General features: G+C 37.8%; 1 protein-coding gene across 2 annotated transcripts in view; it reads left to right on the forward strand.

The window, feature by feature from the left end:
- Window positions 1-21,328, forward strand: part of ITGAV (integrin subunit alpha V) — an 87,802-nt gene that overhangs the window by 14,740 nt on the left and 51,734 nt on the right. For both annotated transcript variants that reach the window (XM_059928288.1, XM_059928286.1), the window contains exon 3: window positions 18,961-19,052. In XM_059928288.1, coding sequence (XP_059784271.1) covers window positions 18,961-19,052 — 92 coding nt within the window. The remainder of the gene's footprint in view (window positions 1-18,960; window positions 19,053-21,328) is intronic.

The following is a 21,328-nucleotide window of genomic DNA, read 5'->3' on the forward strand; positions in this document are numbered from 1 at the left end:
ATTAACAGTAAGACTAATCATCTTTGCATTTGTTTGTAAGCCATAGTATTCCTTTTCCTCTGAGCCACTTTTAATATATTTGCACACATTTTCTGTTGATTAGTGGATTAAAAAAAATGAATCTCAGTTGATGGCACTCCATCCTTTTGGTTACTTAGGCCAAAATTTGGAGTCGTGCTTGACCTAAAATCTCAGCAAGTCAAAGTCTAACTGCTTCTTTGTCCTTCTGCTGCTAACATCCTAGTTCAAGCCACCACTGTCTTTCACCTGGACTGTTGCCCTGGGCTCCTGAATTAGTAAAGGAAAGAGATGGCACACTTAAATTGGGATAGTTTGAGGAGCTTTTAGTAAGGGGACTATTCACAAAGTAAGTGGGCACTAGTTAAAATTTGGCCTCTAAGCCTGAAGGGAGAAAGGGAAGGGAGCAGTTACCAGAATCCAGGCAGTGGAGAGAGCCACGTGAGGGAACTGTGGCTTTTGTCAGAGGACAGTAGCCAGCCCAAGGTGACTGGAAGGAACATGGGAATAAAACCCTGGCCTCTCTCTCCTTCCTCCCTTTCACCTCTGTGCGTGCTCCCCACTGGCTGAATCCAAGTGGGAGCCAGCGGGCCCGGTTGCCCGTGAGTTCACACTGGTCAGCGTCCTGGGCAAAGAGCAGGGTGGGGGACGGTGGAGAGGAGACCTGGAGGGGCAGAGGGAAGAGAGCCGGCACCTCACTCGCAGTTCTCCCCGATTCCGCCCTGGGTACCCACTGCTGTTTGTCCTCTAGAGCAGCCAGAGTGATTCTTTCAAAATATTCAGATTATGACACTCCCGTTCAGATTCCACTAATATCTCCCCATCTGTCCCGCCGTAGCCGAGAGGACTGAGTATTCCAGCCCACCATTTCTGTCTTTACCTTCATCTTCTAGTGTTCTCCCCTCCTTCATGCTCTTCCAGCCTCACTGGACCTCTTTGCCGTGGCTTGTGAACACTGGGCACATTCCCACCTCGCCTTCCCCTGGACTGTTTCCATTGCCTGGAGCATTGATTCCCCCAGTGTACAATGGGTGCTCCTCCACCACCCCCTGTGGGAATTGCTCAAATGCCATCTTCTTAGTAATGCTCTGACCAGCTTATTTAAAATTCCAGTTCCCCCTTTCCCACTTTGTGCTTCCATCCACTTCTCAGCTTTATTTGTTCCTTAGCACTCACATTGCTATAGAAGTTATTTATTTTTAGTTAATGCCTCTTTCTTTCAATTAGGATATGTATTCCACTGGGATAGTTTTTATCTGTTTTGTTCACTGCTGAAATCCCAGGGCCTAGAACAATGCCCGGTGCCTGGCACAAGTGGTACCCAATAAATTGAATAGATGGATGAATGAATCATAAGAGCTTTTTCTATAGTGTGGGAATAACGAAAGTCCTTTCGTTATATGTTTACAAATATGGGTTTTTTGTTCTATTCTCTTTTTGTCCTTGCTTATGATATTTCTCTAATCATTTTGTATAACCTCTGAGACTCCTCTTATGAAAAGAATATACAAATTGACTGCATTTTTTACATTGGAATTTTTATCCAAATAGTGTTTGAATTTAAAAGAGGAGAATATAGTTTTCAATAATCTAGTCATGAACATGTACATATATCTGGACACAACACCATTAGACTGTGTCTTGACTGTGGAAGAAATGCTTACAACTTACAGAATCCACCTGAACTTTTCTTACACCTCTGTCCCATCTGAACCCAAACACATAAACATCTCTGCCCCACTGATGCCTTTTATCTTCTCCGTTATCTCGAGGGAGATAGTGGCTTTTCCCTCTTTCTCTCCCTCACCCCTGTCTTGTGTTGGGAGACAGTAGCTGAGTGGATAAATGTGGTTTCTGAAGGCAAACTGCCTGGGACTCAAGCCCCAGCTCTGTCGTTTACAGCTGTTTAACTTGCACAAGTTACTAACAGGTTACTACCCTCTCCCTGACTGACATGGTGTCCTCATCAACCCTGCTCCATAGGAATGCGTTAAATGGAATGAGGTGATTTACATGTGTTAAGACATGTAAAGTGCTTAGTGTAGGGACTGGCACACTATCATGGCTCACTTAGTATAAGCTGTTTTATATTTTTATTACTTCTCCCTTCTCAGGAACCTTCACATTTAACTCTGTGTTCCTGCTTTTCCCCTGCTCCCTTCTTTCTTTTTTTTTTTTAAACTTTCAAACATGGTTAAATTTTTCCTACCTGAAACACTAACCAAAACAGCTTTCCCTTGAGCATGTGTCTTCTTTTAGCCATTTTCCTTTCTCCTTTTCTTCACAAGCAGGGTATTGAACACGGTGCCTCTCTTCATCACCTCCCATGCTCAGCCATTTCAGTCTGGCAGCTCCCTAAGCCCAGCCCAGCAGCGGCCCGAACTGAAATCGCTGGTGGCAGCCTACTTCAGTGGACACTTGATCCCTCATCTTATTGAACCTCTCTCTTATAATTCACCTCACTCTCCATTCCTTCCTTATTTAATGTCTCCACTCTTTGCCTGTCTGAAGCTATTGATATCTTGCCCCTTATTCCTCCTAACCTTTTAAAAAAAATTTTATTGAAGTATAGTTGATTTACAATATTGTGTTAATTTCTTCTGTTTAGCAAAGTGACCCAGTTATACATAGGTATGTATTCTTTTTCATATTCTTTTCCATTATGGTTTGTCACAGGGTATTGAATAGAGTTCCCTGCCTCCTAACCTTGATACTCTTGTGGAGTTTACCCTTTAACTCTTCTTTCTTCATTCACTCCATCCATATTTGCTATACGTTGTTGTGTCATGAAAAGGAAATAGGCCATGGAGTCACACAGGCCTGGGTTCAAATCCAGCCTCTGCCAGTCTTCCAGTGTTACCTTGGGAAAATTACCTACCTTTCCACAGCTGTACTACATTCCCAGGGTGATCATGAAAAGTTTCAATTAGTTAGTTTATTTTCTCTACTTTATTGTGTTTCTGAGTCCAGAAGAGACTTTAGTGCTTAAAAGGGCTCCATCCTCATGTTTTTAACATTTGGGAAGTAAAATGTATAAAATTATTTTATTTAAATTAGCTCTTACATGATATGGTAGATATTACAACTATTCATTAGTATCATATTTCTGGGAATAACCTCGAATTTAGGTAAGCCCCCGTGACTTTTGCTAGCCAATGAAACATGAGCAGAAGTGTGTCATTTATGGGTGGAGGTGTTTAGGAGTTGGGGCATTGTTCTGCTTCTTCTCTTACCAGATGCCATAGTGAGTAGTGATAGTGTAAATAATAGAACCTCCCTCAGCCTGGGTCCCTGAGTGAGGAAGACATGAAGGTTAGACTCTTACTGACCCACAATGTATGTGTATAAAATAATCCTTTGTTATTTTTAACTAATAGATATTGGGGATGCTTGTTACTATAGTGTAATGCAGCCTAACTGAATAATACACGTAGGGATATTAAAGTTGAGTAAAATTATCAGTAGTCAGCTTTTGGAAAAGGGTTATTAAAACCCTTTCCTATTCTGTATGCCAACTCGATCTTCTGTTAAGTTTCTTGTTCTGTTTTACTGGGTCCTGAGTGGCTAAGTGACTAGGTATCATTGCTTATGCTAAGAATAAGCCTCTGGTTGGTATATCGCATTTAGACTGGGAGAAACTGTAAATAGACTATAAATACCTGATGGGGAAGCCATAGCTTTGGAGTTCCCTGAGTGCAGTGACTCTTACAACTGGCATGTCCTTTGCGGGAACTCTGAAAGCTCTGGCTGTGGGGTCATTACAAGAGATACCATTCCTATGGGGCAGGAGGCGTTGAAGCATGGGTAGCTGCTGTACCCACCAGATCTTGTTTCTTCACATCTGAGCTGTCTCCTGATGAGGCAAAGAGAAGAGCTCTGGACAGCTGTGTGTACTGCTGCACAGGGAGGTTCCTGTAAGGACTCTCATCAGGGAGATTATGCCTGGTTCTGTCCTATAGCCTCTAAATAGACGGGTGCTGTGTGTAGCCTTTGGTAGTTTTGTGAGTCTGAAAGTTTAGTTGAGCCCCGAGAAGCCCTCCTGATAGTTGTTGCATCAACATTTGAAGTTTGTAACTGTTTGAAGTACTGCTCTAGGCTCACTTGTTTCTTGGGCTATTTCTCTTTAGAAAAAACAGAATAATGACTTTATCCCTTCCTGTGAAAAGAACAAACTTCAGCTAGCTCCAGGATCACAATAAAATTTTTTACAGTAAGGTACTTTTTGGAGATACTATAAATGCTTGGTGTTAAATAGTATATTATCAATGTCCTTTCCCATTTCCTTCTTCTTCCTTTTAGATCAGGTTCTGCTATACAGGCTGTCAGTGCACTAAGTACAGCTCTTTTTCTTCATTTAGCTGAAATTTATACTTGTTTTCTTTTCTTTTCTTTTCTTTTTTTTTTCTGGTTATCTTATGATGTGTTTGTTTTCCTGATTAGACTGTAAACTCTCCAGAGAGGGAACAGATGTGTTTCTGCCCACCATTGTGTGCTAGTGTATGGAGAAGTGCCTGGCATATGGTAGGTTGTATATGTGTGTTTATTGCATGCAGGTGTTGGGTTCTTCGTGCAAAGCAATAAAAATTCACTTTGGCTAAATTTTGCTGAATAGGAATTTATTGGCTGGATATTGGTAACTTGATAGTTTTCTGAAAAATGGGCAAGAGAAGCTAACAGAGGAACCAGTAGTGTAGGGTTTTATTGCTATTGGAATTGCTCTTACTGACTATGGGGCAACACCATGGGAATAATTTCTTACCCATCCCTGGCTCTCTGCATCACTTGCTAAAGATTCAAACTTTTTATGGTAGTATCTGACTGAGTCTAAGCAATATGCCTATGAAAGTCAGAGAAAGTCTATCTTATCTGGCACAGCTAAGAAATGATAGATTAGAGCTTGTTTAGGGAACTAAAACTTAGGGTCCTTCAAAAGAAGAAAAAGAATAGTAGTAAGAGAGTACCTTTTTCTCTTTTGGGTTGGAAAAAAAGGTAATAGTCAGAAAACATCCTTTACAAATCCAGTGTGTATCTGTTACTGTTCAATAATTCATGGACCAATTTTATGTTCTGTTTACCACAGATATACCTAGATATTAGATGGTGTATAATTTATTAGGCCATTTTACTGTGCCTCGTCACATGCATTAAGACATGTAGTAGTATCTAAGGAAAAAAGTCTGGATTTTGGTATTAGGATAGTGTAACAGTTTCTTAGCTCTTAAGGAGGAAAGATGAATACTTTCAGTGTGCTTTTCTTCTTACTGCAGGGCATGATTTTGGGTAGAGGGAGAGGAAGGAAGATTTCAAAAATATGTTTGGAAGACCAATCTAAATTTACTTCACTTTAACTCTGAGCAGTAGACACAAATAGATTTATACCAAAATAAATGAGGCATACCTGGAAAGTATCTAACTCTGCTTGGGGCCTTTGAGGAAAGCTTCCCAGATCGGTTGGTGATATTTTAGGTAGCTAATAAAAGATGAGGTAGAATTCACCAGATGTGGAAGAGGGTTCCAGGCAGAGGAAACAATATATGCATAGATTAGTAAAAGATGTTTATGAAGGAAAATCAATAATTCCATGTGACCTGCATATATGCATCTATCTATAAGATGTATATGTGTAATGTGAGGGAGTTGAGAGCATGTTGAGAAATGAAGCTGGAAGTAAACTGAGGGAGGATCTAAATGAACTTTAAAAAGATATTCTAAACCAGCAGTCCAATCAAATAAATTCACCATCAAGCCTAACACACATAAGAGCATTGTATTAAAAATAAAAGGACCTAGAGCTCAGTGGGTAGATCTTGGTTCCTTGCCATGCTAAGTAGATTTGATGTGAACATTACAGAGAAAGTAACACTTTCAGTACCCATTCTATTAATTTTCTTAATCATTATTTTTGGTAGAATTATGCAAGTTACATGAAATAATGAATATTATCATATGGATATCTCCAAAATATTGTAGACATGCCTTTTAAACAATTAAGGGATAATGTAGGGTTCTGTGATGAACAGTTTAATTTAGCAGAAAATTCAATCCAAGATGGTAAGCTTACTTAGTGCTTTGATTTTTGAATGGTATTTGTGCATTACTGAGTCTGAAGGAACAAAAGGAAACCTCAGTCTAAAATTTCTTATTTCATGGATTTGTGAAACTTAGTGCCCAAACATGCTCTCTGTTAATTTTCTTTCAAGCTTTTTACTTTTGCTTGTCTTCTTTGTTTTGTTTTTTTAACTTCTAAACATAAACTTTATTACATTTCTAGTTGTGTCCTTTTGTATGATTTGTGTTCTTTTTCTTTTTCCTGCTGATTTTCTTGATGTAATATGTAAAGAAAACCACAACTAGGATGTAAAAAGGAAAACCTAGTGTCTTATTTTACATGCCTGTATAGTGATTGAAATATTATATCTTGCTTCAAAATACTAGTTGCCCACTTGGATTTTTAAACCCCTTCAACTAGTGACTCCACAAAATTTGTAGGTTTGAACCAAGGTTTGCATAATGGCTGAAAACTGAATTTTCCCTAAACTGACAGAATAATCTGGACTTTGAAACATTGTTGAATTAGTGAAAATTAAAAGATCATTTTGGAGTATGATTTGTTTGTTTTGTACTAAGATGATTTTTTTAAAAAAATTAAGGTATAGTTGATTTACAATATTATATACGTTTCGGGTGTATAACATAGTGATTCACAATTTTTAAAGATCATACTCCATTTATAGTTACTATAAAATATTGGCAATATTCACTGTGCTGTACAGTATATCCTTATAGCTTATTTATTTATTTATTTATTTATTTATTGAAGACTGTGGTGTGGGATGGAGTTTTTTTTTTTTTAATTTATTTATTTATTTTTGGCTGTGTTGGGTCTTCATTTCTGTGCGAGGGCTTTCTCTAGTTGTGGCAAGCGGGGGCCACTCTTCATCGTGGTGCGCGGGCCTCTCACTATCGTGGCCTCTCTTGTTGCGGAGCACAGGTTCCAGATGCGCAGGCTCAGTAGTTGTGGCTCACGGGCCTAGTTGCTCCGCGGCACGTGGGATCTTCCCAGACCAGGGCTCGAACCCGTGTCGTCTGCATTAGCAGGCAGATTCTCAACCACTGCGCCACCAGGGAAGCCCTAGTTTATTTATTTTATACATAGTAGTTTGTATCTTATTCCCCTACTCCTAAAAAAAAGTAGTTTGTATCTTATTCCCCTACTCCTATCTTATTCCCCTCTCCTGATATAATCTGTTGTTCTCCAGTAGAGAATTATTTAATTATTTATTTATTTTATACATAGTAGTTTGTATCTTATTCCCCTACTCCTAAAAAAAAAAGATGATTGTCATGTAGAAAACACAATTTATCTGAATGTAGATGCGGGAAAGTAGAACTTAAGCAAATCTGCTTTAGTTTAAGGATTAATGATCTATGTATTTTAGGAAGTAAAAATATTCTAAAACTGTATTATGCAAAATACAGTTCGTTGGTACAGATTTGTTGGTATGCAAAACAATATCAAGAATATTTATGTAGCAGGCTAGGGGTAGTCTGTTATCTCAATTTTGTCTTCATGCCTCAGTTAGTTTCATATTGCTGTCATAACAAGTTACTATAAACTTGGAGGCTTAAAAACAACACAAATTTATTGTCTTCAGTTCTGAAGGTCAGCTGTCTCACTGGGCCAAAATCAAGATGTCTGCAGTGCTGCATTCCTCTTGGGGGCTCTAGGGAAGAATCTGTTTTCATGCCTTTTCTAACTTCTAGAGGCCACCCACGTTCCTTGGCTTGTAGCCCCTTCCTCCGTTGTTAAAGCCAGCAGTGGCTGGTTGAATCTTTCTCAGGCTACACCACTCTGACACTGACTCTTCTGCCTCCCCATTGTGACTATATCAGACCTCCCGAGAAAATCTGGAGTAACCTTCCATTTCAAGCCCCTTAATTTAATCACACCTGCAAGGTCCCTCTTGCCATGTAAGGTCACATATTCAAATGTAAGTTTCCAGGGGTTAGGACTTGGACATCTTTGGGTGGCGGGGTGGGGGGGATTATTCTGTTACCACAGTGCCCTTTTAAATATTTTGTTTGATATTGGTTATACTATAAGCTACTTTAGGCACAACCATGCTTATGTAAGTCGGCCTTGTTCCCTCTCTTGTTTTTGCTTTGGCTCTGTGGTTATGGGGAATGCAAACTAGAAGGTGATGGCTCAGATTCAACCTCTGACACGCACTAGATGTGACCTTGGGCAAGTGATTTAAGTTTGCCAGCCTCAGTTTTTCCCATCTATCAAATAAGCATAATACCTACCCTTCAAGTTTGTCATGTGGATTTAAGGAGATAATGTCTATGAAGGTACTTTATAAGCGATGAAGCAGTGTACAAATGAAGAAAGGATAGTTTACATCATGCCCATACTACAGTTGTGGGGAAGTGAATGATTATGGAAAAGGAAAAAAACTAAAGATAATCGTGGATATTCTTAAATGGATTATATCTTGGTTTGTGTCGTAACCTCTGTTATGGTGGCATTTGGGAAAATCTCCTTGCAGCATGCTTTCCTTTTTTAGGAAGCAGATGTTACTAACAGACTGACCCTTGCCCAGTTTTCTTAACAGTAAGTCTTTTCTCAAAAGATAGACTGATGATGTGCACTGACAGAGGAGAACATGTAGCACCTGGCACGGTCAAAGTCTCTTTGTGTAGAAAGACGAGCTTGCCTGCATGATTGTTAAATACGTCCCTTAATAAAAGGAGAAGCGCCTATGTTTATGTTCCAAATTCAGTGAATGGATGTCACCTCTCACCAACAATATCTGTTCTAGAGAAGGTCAGAAGTCACATCACTGCCCTGCCACCGAAATGGCTTGCTGGAACACTTATAACCTGTTCCCATAAGGGCTTGGCCGTAGGCTGGGCAAACCCTGGCCGTGCCAATTTTCCAGTCAAGAAAAATGCTGTGGAGTATTTTCTGGATATTACTGTGCTTTGTATTTAATAGAAAATAGAAAACTTAGCTGCTCTCTGGCCTCTCTGCCATACAGTTGCCAACTCATTGCAATTAAAACAATCAGGCCATCTGAAAAACAGCCTCCTAAGTTTGCTTTTGTCCTCTAGATGAATTTTCTGTCTTTCAGAGTGGTGTCTAGATATCTGTCCAGTTGCAACAGTCCTGCAAATTAGAAAGTTAAAGAACACAGAGAAAAATAGTCTCCCTTCTCTTTGTTAATACAAAATAAATTTATACTAAAGAATTATATATATGTATGTTTTTTAATGAAACTGTTTCTCCTGATATAATCTGTTGTTCTCCAGTAGAGAATTATACAATTGGAGAACTGTCAGGCAACCTAGAAATCAATTAATCCAATTCCTTTATTACTAGTTAGTTGTTATTTTAACTCATGCAGTTAGTTGGTATTTTAACATTTTAAATGTTTTACCAGAACTGAGTTCATATGTTCCTTTAAACTCATCCTCTTCCTGGCCCGTTTTGACCTGACTCACACCCATTATTTTAAGACTTAACATTGACTTGGCGTTTTTTTTTTTTAACTTTAGTAAAGAGTTTTTGTTTTAAAATGTTAGATGCTTTCAGGATCATTTCCTTCTCATCACTAGGAGGAAACAAACCAGCATTGATGGAGCAGTGGGTGTTTTCAAAGGGCCTGTATTCTTTGTGCTGATTCCATGAGAAGCATCAGAATTGCTCACGGAAGGAAGGGAGGGAGATTTTGATTCTCTGTTCCCTGTGGTGGTAATAATTCAATAAATAAATACATACCAGTCCCCAATGAAATGAGCTTCATCATATTTTCTCTGGCTCTACTTTTCTGACTCTTCTTGTTTGCTTTTAGAAAACAGTTATATCTAATTTTATATACAAGATGTTTTTGGATAGCTCTAGGTAAATTAGTATCACTTTCTCATGTTCATAGACTGTGATTTCAGAACTTATTTTTAGATTCTCAAGTGATTAGTTTTTCAGTAGTCTGTGGACCCAAACACTGGATTTAGAGACCTTTATCTCTTGTTATTTTAAGTCAATGCAATTATGCTTCTAGAGACATTTAAAGACACTTTAAAGTTATACAGCAAATCATCCTTGCATTAATACTGATACCTAACCACTGCATATTGTCTTTCAGAGTTTCTTAAATTAAGAAACGGTATTTTCTTACTAAGTCAAAGAAGTTATTAACCTCCATTTTGATCTTCAGTAATATCTGGAATTTTGATTTTTTTTAATGAATTATTTTTCACTGTATTCTACTCTAGTAGTTTGAGTACTAGGAAGTATAATGGTTATTGAATATAGGAAGAATAATGCTTATAACAATTGCTAGGAAGAGCTTGCTCAATTTAAATGTTCTTGAATTTCATGAACTAAAACTCTTTTATGTGTGGGAGATGAAAATGTAAATAAAGTTAATTAAAAGGGGATGTGGAAGCTGTAACTAAGCTTTTGTATGTGAAGATTATTGGATACGTATCCACACTACTTTTTTTTTTACCTTTTAAAACATGCAAATAATGCATATTCATTGATTGAAAAAATGAGATAACTTTGAGGGGCAAAAAGAAAATAAAAATCTCTCAAATCCCACCACCCAGGAAATCAATAGCCATAAGATATATTTGGATGGGTGTGTATAACGTGTTTGTGCACGTACTTTGTGGCCTTTGTATATACTGTTTGTGTGTGTGTGTGCGTCTGTGTGTATAAATATGTAAAATTATAATTTACTCAATTTATGTCCTATTGTGTTGGAGATAGATTTTTTTTGCTGTTTTTAAAATCTATTATAACAGTGCTTTGAACATGTTTATTAAGTGTTTGTTCATATTTTAAATTATTAGGATTAATTTCTAAAAATGAAATTTGGAAGTCAAAGGGATGTGTGTTTTTTAACGTACATTTGATAGATATTTGCGAAGTAAGAAAACATCGATACAACCTATCTCTGAACCAAACTTGATATAATCTTTCTTAGTTTGGTGGGTGAAACATTTATCTTGTTTTAACTTGCATTTCTGATTTCTAATGAGGTTAAGTCTTTTCTCATATGTTTATTAGCTCTTTCTGTGTTTTTGTTTTGTATTGTCTATTTGTATTCTTGGTCTATGTCCCTTCTGATGTATCTATTTTTTTTGTTAATTTTGAAAAAGCCTTTATTAAATACATGCATTTCTGTTATGTGGCAGCTACTTTTCTACCTGACAAGTTTGTCATTTTTTAAAAACAGTTTTATTGAGATATAATTTATCATAATAGTCACCTGTTTTAAGGGTACATTTTAAGAGTTTTGCAGATATTATTGTAATCTAATTCCAGAGCATTTCTGTCACTCTCTAAAAAGAAACCTCATGTTCATTGCCAGCCACTGCCCAATTACACCCCCACTGATGTTAAAATGTGCTATTTAGGTACTACTGAAAAATGCTGCTAGTTACAATTATGTCACCATTGACTGTAATACACATTCATATTTCAAAGATGTTGATATCTGAATATTTGCAGCTCTGAGTCAATGAAATACATTATTTCACAATAGCATTATGTTACAAATACATGATACTAGCAGCTGTCTGACTACTTTTTCATTTTCTCTCATATTTCTTTTATAGTATTTGTAACTCTCTGAAAATATCTTATGTACTTGTTTATTATTTCTCTCCCTTGAAAGCAGGGACCTTATCTGTCTCATTTAACTGCTATATTTCATGCATTTAGACATAGGAGTTACCCATGATTTATTTATTTAAATGAATGATCAAAGAGATTTCTTTCTCTGTCCTGTTAATTTTCACATAAATAAGTAAACCATATTGGGAGATTTTTCTTTCAGGCAAATTTGTTATAGGAAGTGTGACTGAGCAAAAGTGATGTTTGAGGTAAAAAGCTGCTTAAGGAAGCCTGTAAATTGTCTATTTTATTAAAGGGTGAATATGGGATGGCATTTTTTTTTTAATTGAGGTATAATTGACATACTAGTTTCAGGTATACAACATCATGATTTGATATTTTTATATATTGCAATATGATGACCACAATAAGTCAATTAACATCCATCTTCGTACATAGTTACGAAATATTTTTTTCTTGTGGTGAGAACTTTTGAGATCTGCTCTCTTAGCCACTTTCAAATATGCAGTACAGTATTATTAACTATAGTCACCATGCTGTACATTACATTGTTTTAATAGCCACTTTTTTGGGGCAAAATATAAACTCTCTGAGGACCTACATCATTATTTGTAAAGTAACAAATGGGAGCTGAATGACTAAATACAGGTCACTTCCAAATAAAAGTTTACTGTTTTGCTTTTCTAATGTTTTGGCATTCTTCTGGCCTTTGGCCTTTTCAAAAAAGGTGATGTCGTCTTGTTGTTCCCAAGGATATTCTTTAGGCATGAAAAGAAGAAACAAAAAAATGTAGCTTTAGGGTGATAAGGTAACTTTGTCTTTAAAAAAAGGCATCTCCTGTAATTCTCCAGCAAGTTGAATGTTCGACAGTGTCTTTTCAAACACTTGGAGGAAATGAGAAAAAAATGAGAGGAGTTGGTGGTTACTAATCAGCGGGCAGAGTCTAAAGCTATGACAGTTGGCGTTACCCAATATGCTTCTGTCCTGAAGTCTTCCATCATGGGAGTCTGATAAAGTGCAACTGGCAAGTTTAAAAGCCGACCAAAATAGATGTTAAATTTTCAAGTCTCTGGTGATGTACTTGCTAATTAACTTTAAGGTTCTCTAGCAGCATTTTCTTCTATGAATTTCTGAAAGTGATAGTATGGAGTCTTACGTTAATTTATGTAATACGGGGCAATTTCTTCTCAATTTTGCCATTGTGTGAGACACTCTTTTTGCTTTTAATTTACTTGGGAGATCAGAGCTAATATTCCAAGGTGTTTTACAGAATTATGGACAGAAATCGTTGTTCTTTCTTGACTGTTCCCTGAGGAAGCATTTCCTTCAGCACTGGAATTTCTGCTGTTGTCTGTATTCTATATCCCTTTCAAGGTTGGTGGCATGGTCCAAGCAACCTGGGGAGTTCCGGCATCACTCGAAATGGTGACTCAGGGCTGTGACTCAAAATATTTACTTCCGTCATGCGCCCTGGATTAGCTGCCAATTTCAGCCAGGTCATGAATGAACTTCTTGTCAGTGTGTTTGGAGAACAGGCTTTCCTTTTCTTTCTCCCCACCCACCTCTATTCACACTTCCTCTGAGTGAAACTTCTCTCTGAGGTTGAATTGGGTATTTTAAGACTTGGTCTCTGGGAAAAAAGTTCTGATTGGTAAAGAAGAACTTCCCATTGAGCAAACTTCTTAAAAAGATGGTAATTTGAGGTTGTGACCCTGTTGAAGCTGAAGGCGTTCAAAGCAATGGGTGATAACATATTTTTTGGAAAACTGTTGACTAAGTTTTGGATACCAATATATGCCAGTGCGTTATAGCCAAATACATTTGACTTCTTGTGTTTGTTAATGTAATTGAAAACACCTTTAATCACTTGATGCTATAAGATATGGCTGTTGTCTTGGTTTTTCAAATGTACTTTTTAATCAAAAAGAGCCATATTGCCTGATGTTTTTTCACCCTTGACTGGTGCTGCTTCATTTTTCTTAAATGCTGTGGGTAAATTGCTTGCCATATTGGTAAGAACTATGGATTTTTGTGCTCCATAATACTTGATGATAAAAATAAAACCAAAATATATGTAAAATTTCTATTTATTTTCCAGGACATTTTTTTAGCTTAAGCTAAACCTGATGTCCACAAAGGCAGGTAACCATAATCATAATGGTAAGGGATGTTTTTGATGCTTTTTTTTAAAAAACAGGACATAGAACATGGTAGCAATGAGAAGCACATACTACTTGACCATGCATAGCAGCGTCCTATGCCACCACTTACAAATTTAGAGAAAAGTCCATTTGTTTAGGAAAAAAAAAATCTATGGAAGCAGTTTTTCAAAGTAGTAGGAAGAGAATGGGATAACATTTTACAGAGGAAACTTCTCTTCCTCCTTTCAGAAATATAATTGAAGAAAAATTGCTTAGCATAGAGGGCAATTCAAAAATGCCACGAAGTCCACTCTTAGCATTGCATGAAAGCTCTTGACCACTGTTCCCCTCTAGACCCTTTTCTCTAGTCACAGTGAGCAACTCACAAGTCTCTAAAAAATCCAAGAATATCCACTCCTTAGTTTCTTTGCACAGGATCTTCTCTTGGCCCAGAAGGCATTCTCTCACTTGTACTCTGCCACCCTTTTCCCAGTACTCTTTACACAGTCCTCTACCATTGCTCCACTGTAATTACTTGTTCCCATGACTGTCCCTTGTATCAGATATTTCCTTCAGGGGCAGACTACCATTTCATCATGCGTTGGGGTCATGGACAGCTACACGTGACTTTTCAGTTAGGGTTTGGATCAAACATGGAAGCAATAAGGTTTTCTAGGTCAGAGGCCCTTGGGTACAGAGGCCTACAGGTGGGAATGAGCAGGGCTTGTATAAGGGACTGGGGACTCAGGGTAAGGGAACTCTTACATATAGAAATAAGTTTATCTTGGAATCTTGATGAAAACGTAGCCATTAGAATAATATTCTATATTACATACCATTTTCCAGAAGGTTTATCATCTTCATTTAGCAAAGAGCTCATGCTCAGATAGCTTATGATGAACTTCCGTGTATATTGGAAGAGGAAGTAGATGTGACTTTGAGGGAATATGTAAGTCTCTTAAATCAAAATAGAAATATTCCTAAACTTGAAACTGAAGGAGATACAGGGGGTTGATTAAATAAACTGCTGTACAGCTGTATAATGTTGTACTCAACAACAATGTAAACGGTACTGTAGGTCTACTTTTATTGACATGTTGTTACAGGGAAAAAAGTATATACATTTATATATATAGTAATAGCTTGAATTTTTTTTAATATTGGCTTAAAATATCTACTTTGCATAAAAGGATATGCATGTATTCCTAAAACAAGTGTTTAGGAATAGACACCAAAATGTGAGCAGAGGATATTTCTTTATGGCGGGATGGTGGTATTTAGATTCATCTTTACATATGGCTTTATTTTGTGTTTTATGTTTTCATTTGTTTTGAAATATTTTTAATGATTATTATTAGAGTAAATATAATAAAGAGTGCAAATAAAGAGAAACAGAAGATATTCTGTTGTTGGCCTTATAGTACATAATATCTGTACTTGCTAACTGCTGTACATTTATTTTGAAAAATTTTAAACTTACAGAAAATTTGAAACTGTAATACAATGAACAATATACCCTTCACCTAGATTCAAGTATTCTTGCGGACATTGTGAAACTTTACCTCAAAACACTTCATCAGGCAGTTCCTCATAACTGCGACCTCCCCTTATATAACCACAGTACTATCATCATCGCATACTAGAAACATGTCATTATTACAATACTGTTATCTAATAAAGTCCGTTGTAACTTGAAAAATTTCTTCAGACACAAGATTCAATCAAGTATCACATCTTGCATTGGGTTGCCATAGATTGTTCTCTTTTAATCGTGAATCTTACTTTTTTTGTCTTTCATGACATTGACATTTTTGAGGAAACTATACCAGGTGTCTTGTAGGCAGGAATATTGTATTGGCAAGAATACAGTGATGTTGGGTCTGCATGTCTTTTTTTTTTTTTTAAAACAAATAAATTTATTTATTTATTTATTCATTTTTGGCTGCGTTGGGTCTTCGTTGTTGCGCGTGGGCTTTCTCTAGTTGCGGCAAGCGGGGGCTACTCTTCGTTGCGGTGCATGGGCTTCTCATTGCGGTGGCTTCTCTTGTTGCGGAGCACGGGCTCCAGGTGCGCGGGCTTCAGTAGTTGCAGCATGCGGGCTCAGTAGTTGCGGCACGCAGTCTCTAGAGCGCAGGCTCAGTAGTTGTGGCGCATGGGCTTAGTTGCTCCACAGCGTGTGGCATCTTCCCGGACCAGGGATCGAACCCGTGTCCCCTGCATGGCAGGTGGATTCTTAACCACTGCGCCACCAGGGAAGTCCCTACATCTCTCTTTTTTTTCTGAATCGAAGTTTTAGAGTATGAGGAAATACATGGAGTCTTAAATTAATTTGAGTACCACCTCTCTAATATGGTACGTTCGTTCATGGAAGATTTCCTCTAATATAGAAAAGTTTTGCTTCTGCTTTGACATCTTTAGGGTCTTGCTGAAAAGGCTGTTTTAAATGAAAGCAGAAGCAGGAGGTAGCAGTTGTGATAATGCTGTACTTTTTGTTCAGATACATTAGATCATAAAGTCAGTTCCCTCAGGCTAAGCTTACCTGAGTTTATCATGATGCTTATGGTCTCAAGGGACAATGAATAGAAGTGAATCCCTCCAAGCACCGACTGTTTCACTGTCATACTGTATTTCTCCTGCTTCATTAATGTAAGGGGGGAAAATGCCTTTATTTCCTTTGTAGAAAAGAATAGAATAGAAAGCCAGTAACACAGTGAGAGAACACAGTTAGCTTGCAGTGGAATTTTTTAAAAATCCTATTAAATAACTTGTAAGCATATTTTTTATGGCTAAAATCCTTGAAAAAACTATTAATTGAATCCAGTTCTTCCAAGGGCTGAGCTTCTTTGTAGTTGTAGGTTAGTCCATTTTGGATATAGCATTTTGTTTTTAGAACATATATTACTCAAACTGTGCTAGGCTATACTGCGGTAGCAACATGGTTGTTTTTTTTTTTTTTTTTAATATACAAACAAATACCCAGATATCAATCACTTAAGAAAGGATAATTTCTTGCTCATATCATCATCTTGTGTGGGTCATTTGGCTATTCTTGGTGGTTTAGAAACTTGGACTGAGGCTGCTTCCATTAAGGGATTCCACACCATCTATTCTTTCAACCTCAAGGCTGGGAGAAAGAAAACATGGAGAATACATATCCACTGTTTTTGTTTTATTTTGTTTTTTAAAATGAAATGACAATTTGAGATTTCACATGTAAGTGATATAATGAAGTGTTTGTCTTTCTGTGTCTGGCTTATTTCACTTAGCATAATGTCTTCTAGGTCCATCCATGTTGGTGCACATGGTAGGATTTCTTTTTTTCAGGTTGAATAATGTTCCATTTTAATTATATACCACATTTTCTTTTTTTCATTCACTTGGCCATAGACATTTAGGTTGCTTCACACCTTGACTATTGTGAATAATGCTGCAGTGAACATGGGAGTACAGAGATCTCTTCAAGGTAGTGGTATCATTTCCTTCAGATATATACCTGGAGTGGGATTCCTGGATCATACAATAGTTCTGTCTTTAATTTCTTGAGTAGCCTCCCTACTGTTTTCCATAATGGCTGCACCAATTTACATTGCCAGCCAACAGTGTATCAGGGTTCCCTTTTCTCCACATCTTCTGATAATAGCCTTCTTAATTGATATGAGATGATATCTTATTGTGGTTTTGATTTGCATTTCCTTGATGACTACTGAACTCATATCCACTCTTAACTGACTTGAATTGGAAGGGACACATGCCACTTCTGCTCTTAGCTTATTGATAAAAATGAGTTATGTGGCTTTAATCTAACTATGGGAGGATGGGAAATGTAAGGGAGCACGTGAACTGTTAGGTGATCTATAGGTCATTGATGTGTGAGGTCGGCATGTGAACATAGGCTTCAAAGGCAAGCCAGCTACTGTTGGGGCACCTTGATTCACATGGTAAAAGGCCATATACTAGCTAGTTTGTTCCTCCTTCCTCCCTCCCTTTACTAGTAAATGGTGCCTTTGTGACCACTGACAAAAAACAGAGTGGTGTTTAGACTACAGATAGAGGACTTTGGAAATTGACACATTAAAAATTTTTTTGCAAAACAATGAAAATGTTCAAAGAATTGTACAACTAATATGTTAACTGTTAACCTTGCATCTTGCCTAGATGACGTCTGGCATTATTGAAATGATCATTAATTATGTGTAACTCTTCAATTGGTCTTAAGTCCTCAGAATGGAATTGAATAACCATAAGCACTACCTTAGATGGGTGGGGTTTAGGGAGTAGATTTAACCAAACCTTTTGATGATATTAACATGTTGTCTGGCATTCTTAAAATTGACACTTGTCTGATGTATTTGTCCAATACAGTTATTGAAATATATGTTTATAAGGAATGATTATTATAAACAGATTTTAAGAGGAACAGACTGGACTTTAAAAATAGTCTCTCCTTCCCCAAATACTTTATGCATATATTTCTGTAATTTTTTCATCGACCAGATCAAGAGCTTTCTCATGGAAAAGATTTTTATCTTTTTCTTTTTAAATCTACAGTGCTTTACATGAGTGCCTGGTATATCAGGAATAATTTCCTCAATAATGTAGGCTGAAAAATAAATGTTTGCATGTAGTGTGCCAAATCGAATTCTTTTTCCAACCAGCCAAATCATGTCTTCTGGATTCTGACTCACGTTATAATGTCATTGGTAAGATCTTAGTCTTTTACTGCTAGTGTTCTATAAAGGTGTTTCATAGCCTTCTATTTTTGTAAATATCTTCATGCCACAGAAAGAACTTTTGGGAGTACAGAAGGTAATCATAAGTGTTTAATAGTTAATTTTCTTACAATTTAGCAACTGGAAAATTTCACTTCCTGTTACTTTTTCACATCTGCATTATGATAATTGGTAGGATTAATAACAAATCTGAGACACTTCTAAGTCATCCTGTATTTTATTTTTCTGATTAGCTGAAAATCCCCAGTGTGTGTAAAGTATATGAGATAAATAGCCAGTGTTACTATTTGATTAATCAAAGGCACACTAGTCATAAACCCGGTTGGATTGAAAGAAACTATGTTATACTAAGTAAGAATATTTTGTTTCTCACCCCTCACAGTTTTTTTTTAAAATTATTTTTTAACTTAATTTAATTTCATTTTAGGCAATAGAGATTATGCCAAGGACGATCCGTTGGAGTTTAAGTCCCATCAGTGGTTTGGAGCATCTGTGAGGTCAAAACAGGATAAAATTTTGGTAAGTGTTTTAGATATTTAATAAGTTAACTTTATTCAATTTATGTGGGAACACAGGAAGTTTTTTGCTTGAAAGCTGATAGTAAAATTCAGTGTGCTAAAGGGCAGAGCGTTTAATCAGATAACTTAGCTCTGATCAAAGGCCACCCCTTCTAAGGATACCCTCTCTCTCACCCTTCACAGACTTGGCTTTTGCTACTTTCACCTTCATTCCTACATTGTCCGGTTTTTTTTGCCCTACTCGATGGTTCCCATCAGTTTGTTTCTATCCAGCCAGGTTTAGGAATAGTGTGCCTTTGATTTAAGCAAGTGCCCTAGTACCTCCTCTCCTTACGAATAAAACACCCCTGCCTTTGCCTCATCGTCCCCTCTGCTACAGTCCCCTTCCTTTGCTCCCCTTTTCAAAGACTTGTTGAAAGTGGTTTCTATAGTAACCGTCTCCACTTCCTCACTTCCCATCCTCTTCCCAACCCCTCCTGTCAGGCTCAGGTAGGCATGGGCAAGGTCATCCTTGGCTTGCAGGTCAAGAATACTTTTCTTGCCCCCTCAAAACCATTCAACAAGGTCATTTGACCCATACTTTTTGAAATACTTTTCTTTCCTTGGCTCCTGGGACTCTGTACTTTTTTGGTTTTCCCCTTTACTGCTGGTTGCTCTTTTGCCATCTCCTTTAATAGCTCTACTTCTGCTCAGCTTCTAAATGTTGAGGTGTCTCTGAGCTTTGTTCTGGGCCCCTTGTCTTCTTCAACTACACCTTTTACCTAGCTGCTCCTATCCTATCCTGTGGCTCTGAATACAATCTATATATCATAATCCCCAAATCTATAGCTCTAGCTATTAATTCTCCTTGGATCTTTAAAGTTGTATTTGCAAACTACCAATTTGACATTTCCATTTGGATGTCTCATATATTATTCAAAATGGATGTGGACCAAAATGGAACTGTTACCCTCCATCACAAAGGAAAAACCACAAAAATAAGTATTTCCATATAAACTTCCCTGTCTTAGAGGCGCGACTCTCTACCCCATCCACCAGCAAGCCCTGTCAGTTCTGTCTCCAGCTTCCGGAATATATCCCACGGCCCTCAATAAATCATCATCTCCGCTATTTCTGCCCTGTACCAAACCACCATCGTTCCTCACCTGGGTCAGTGCAGGGGCTGTTCTCATCTCTCTGCTTCCTCTCTTGCCCCAGCTACAACCCATTCTTTATAGAAGGACCAGAGTGAAGCAGGGCATTTCGCCTGCCTGATTCAAACAGTCAAGCAGCTTTTCATCACTCTCAGGGTAAAAATCTCATGCTTGGGCTTCCCTGGTGGCGCAGTGGTTGAGAGCCTGCCTGCTAATGCAGGAGACACGGGTTCGAGCCATGGTCTGGGAAGATCCCACATGCCGCGGAGTGGCTGGGCCCGTGAGCCACAATTACTGAGCCTGCGCGTCTGGAGCCTGTGCTCCGCAACGAGAGGCCGCGATAGTGAGAGGCCCGCGCACCGCGATGAAGAGTGGCCCCCGCTTGTCACAACTAGAGAAAGCCCTCGCACAGAAACGAAGACCCAACACAGCCATAAATAAATAAATTAAAAAAAAAAAAAAAAAAATCTCATGCTCATCCTGGTTTTTATAAGCATCTGCATAATCCAGTCACCAGAGCTGGACTGTCTCTTTCGCATCATCTCACTCCACCTCACGTGTGTAGCTAAACTAGTCTTTTTATTCCTTCCATACCAAGTCACTTCAGTTAGTTCCTTCGTGTTTGTCCCTCTGCCTGTCTTATGCTCATCTTACTGCTTTTCACTTGGGCTGGCTCCTTGTCATTCTGATTTCAGCTCTACTCTCATTTCCTCAGAGAGCCCTTCCCTATTTTAACTACTTGCAGAGTATTTACTATTTTCTTCTTTTTTCCATCGGATTGTGGGGCATCAGGGAAGGATTTGTTTAGGAAGTGAAATTTCGGCAGAGCTTTAAAGGATGTGTCAAATTTTAGCAATTGGAGGCGAAGGGAGAGGTTGAGAATGGTGGCATTCTAGGCAGAAGGAGGTACAAAGAAGCAAAAATATGCAGAAGTGGCAAATACTCCACTCTGGAACATCAGGTACATGTAGAGAAGTGGCAGTGATTTCTTACTTTCAGTTTTTAGGGTAAATATAAAATAGCCCAGTGTTGTCTGCAGTGTTTGTATTAAAATGTTTTGCTTCAAAGGATATTATAGAAAAGTCATTGAATTTTTTCCAGCAAATTAAATTGTTATACTTTGGTAGATTACTGTGCTGTTAAA

This window comes from Balaenoptera ricei, chromosome 7, assembly GCF_028023285.1.
Source record: "Balaenoptera ricei isolate mBalRic1 chromosome 7, mBalRic1.hap2, whole genome shotgun sequence".
NCBI lineage: Eukaryota > Metazoa > Chordata > Mammalia > Artiodactyla > Balaenopteridae > Balaenoptera > Balaenoptera ricei.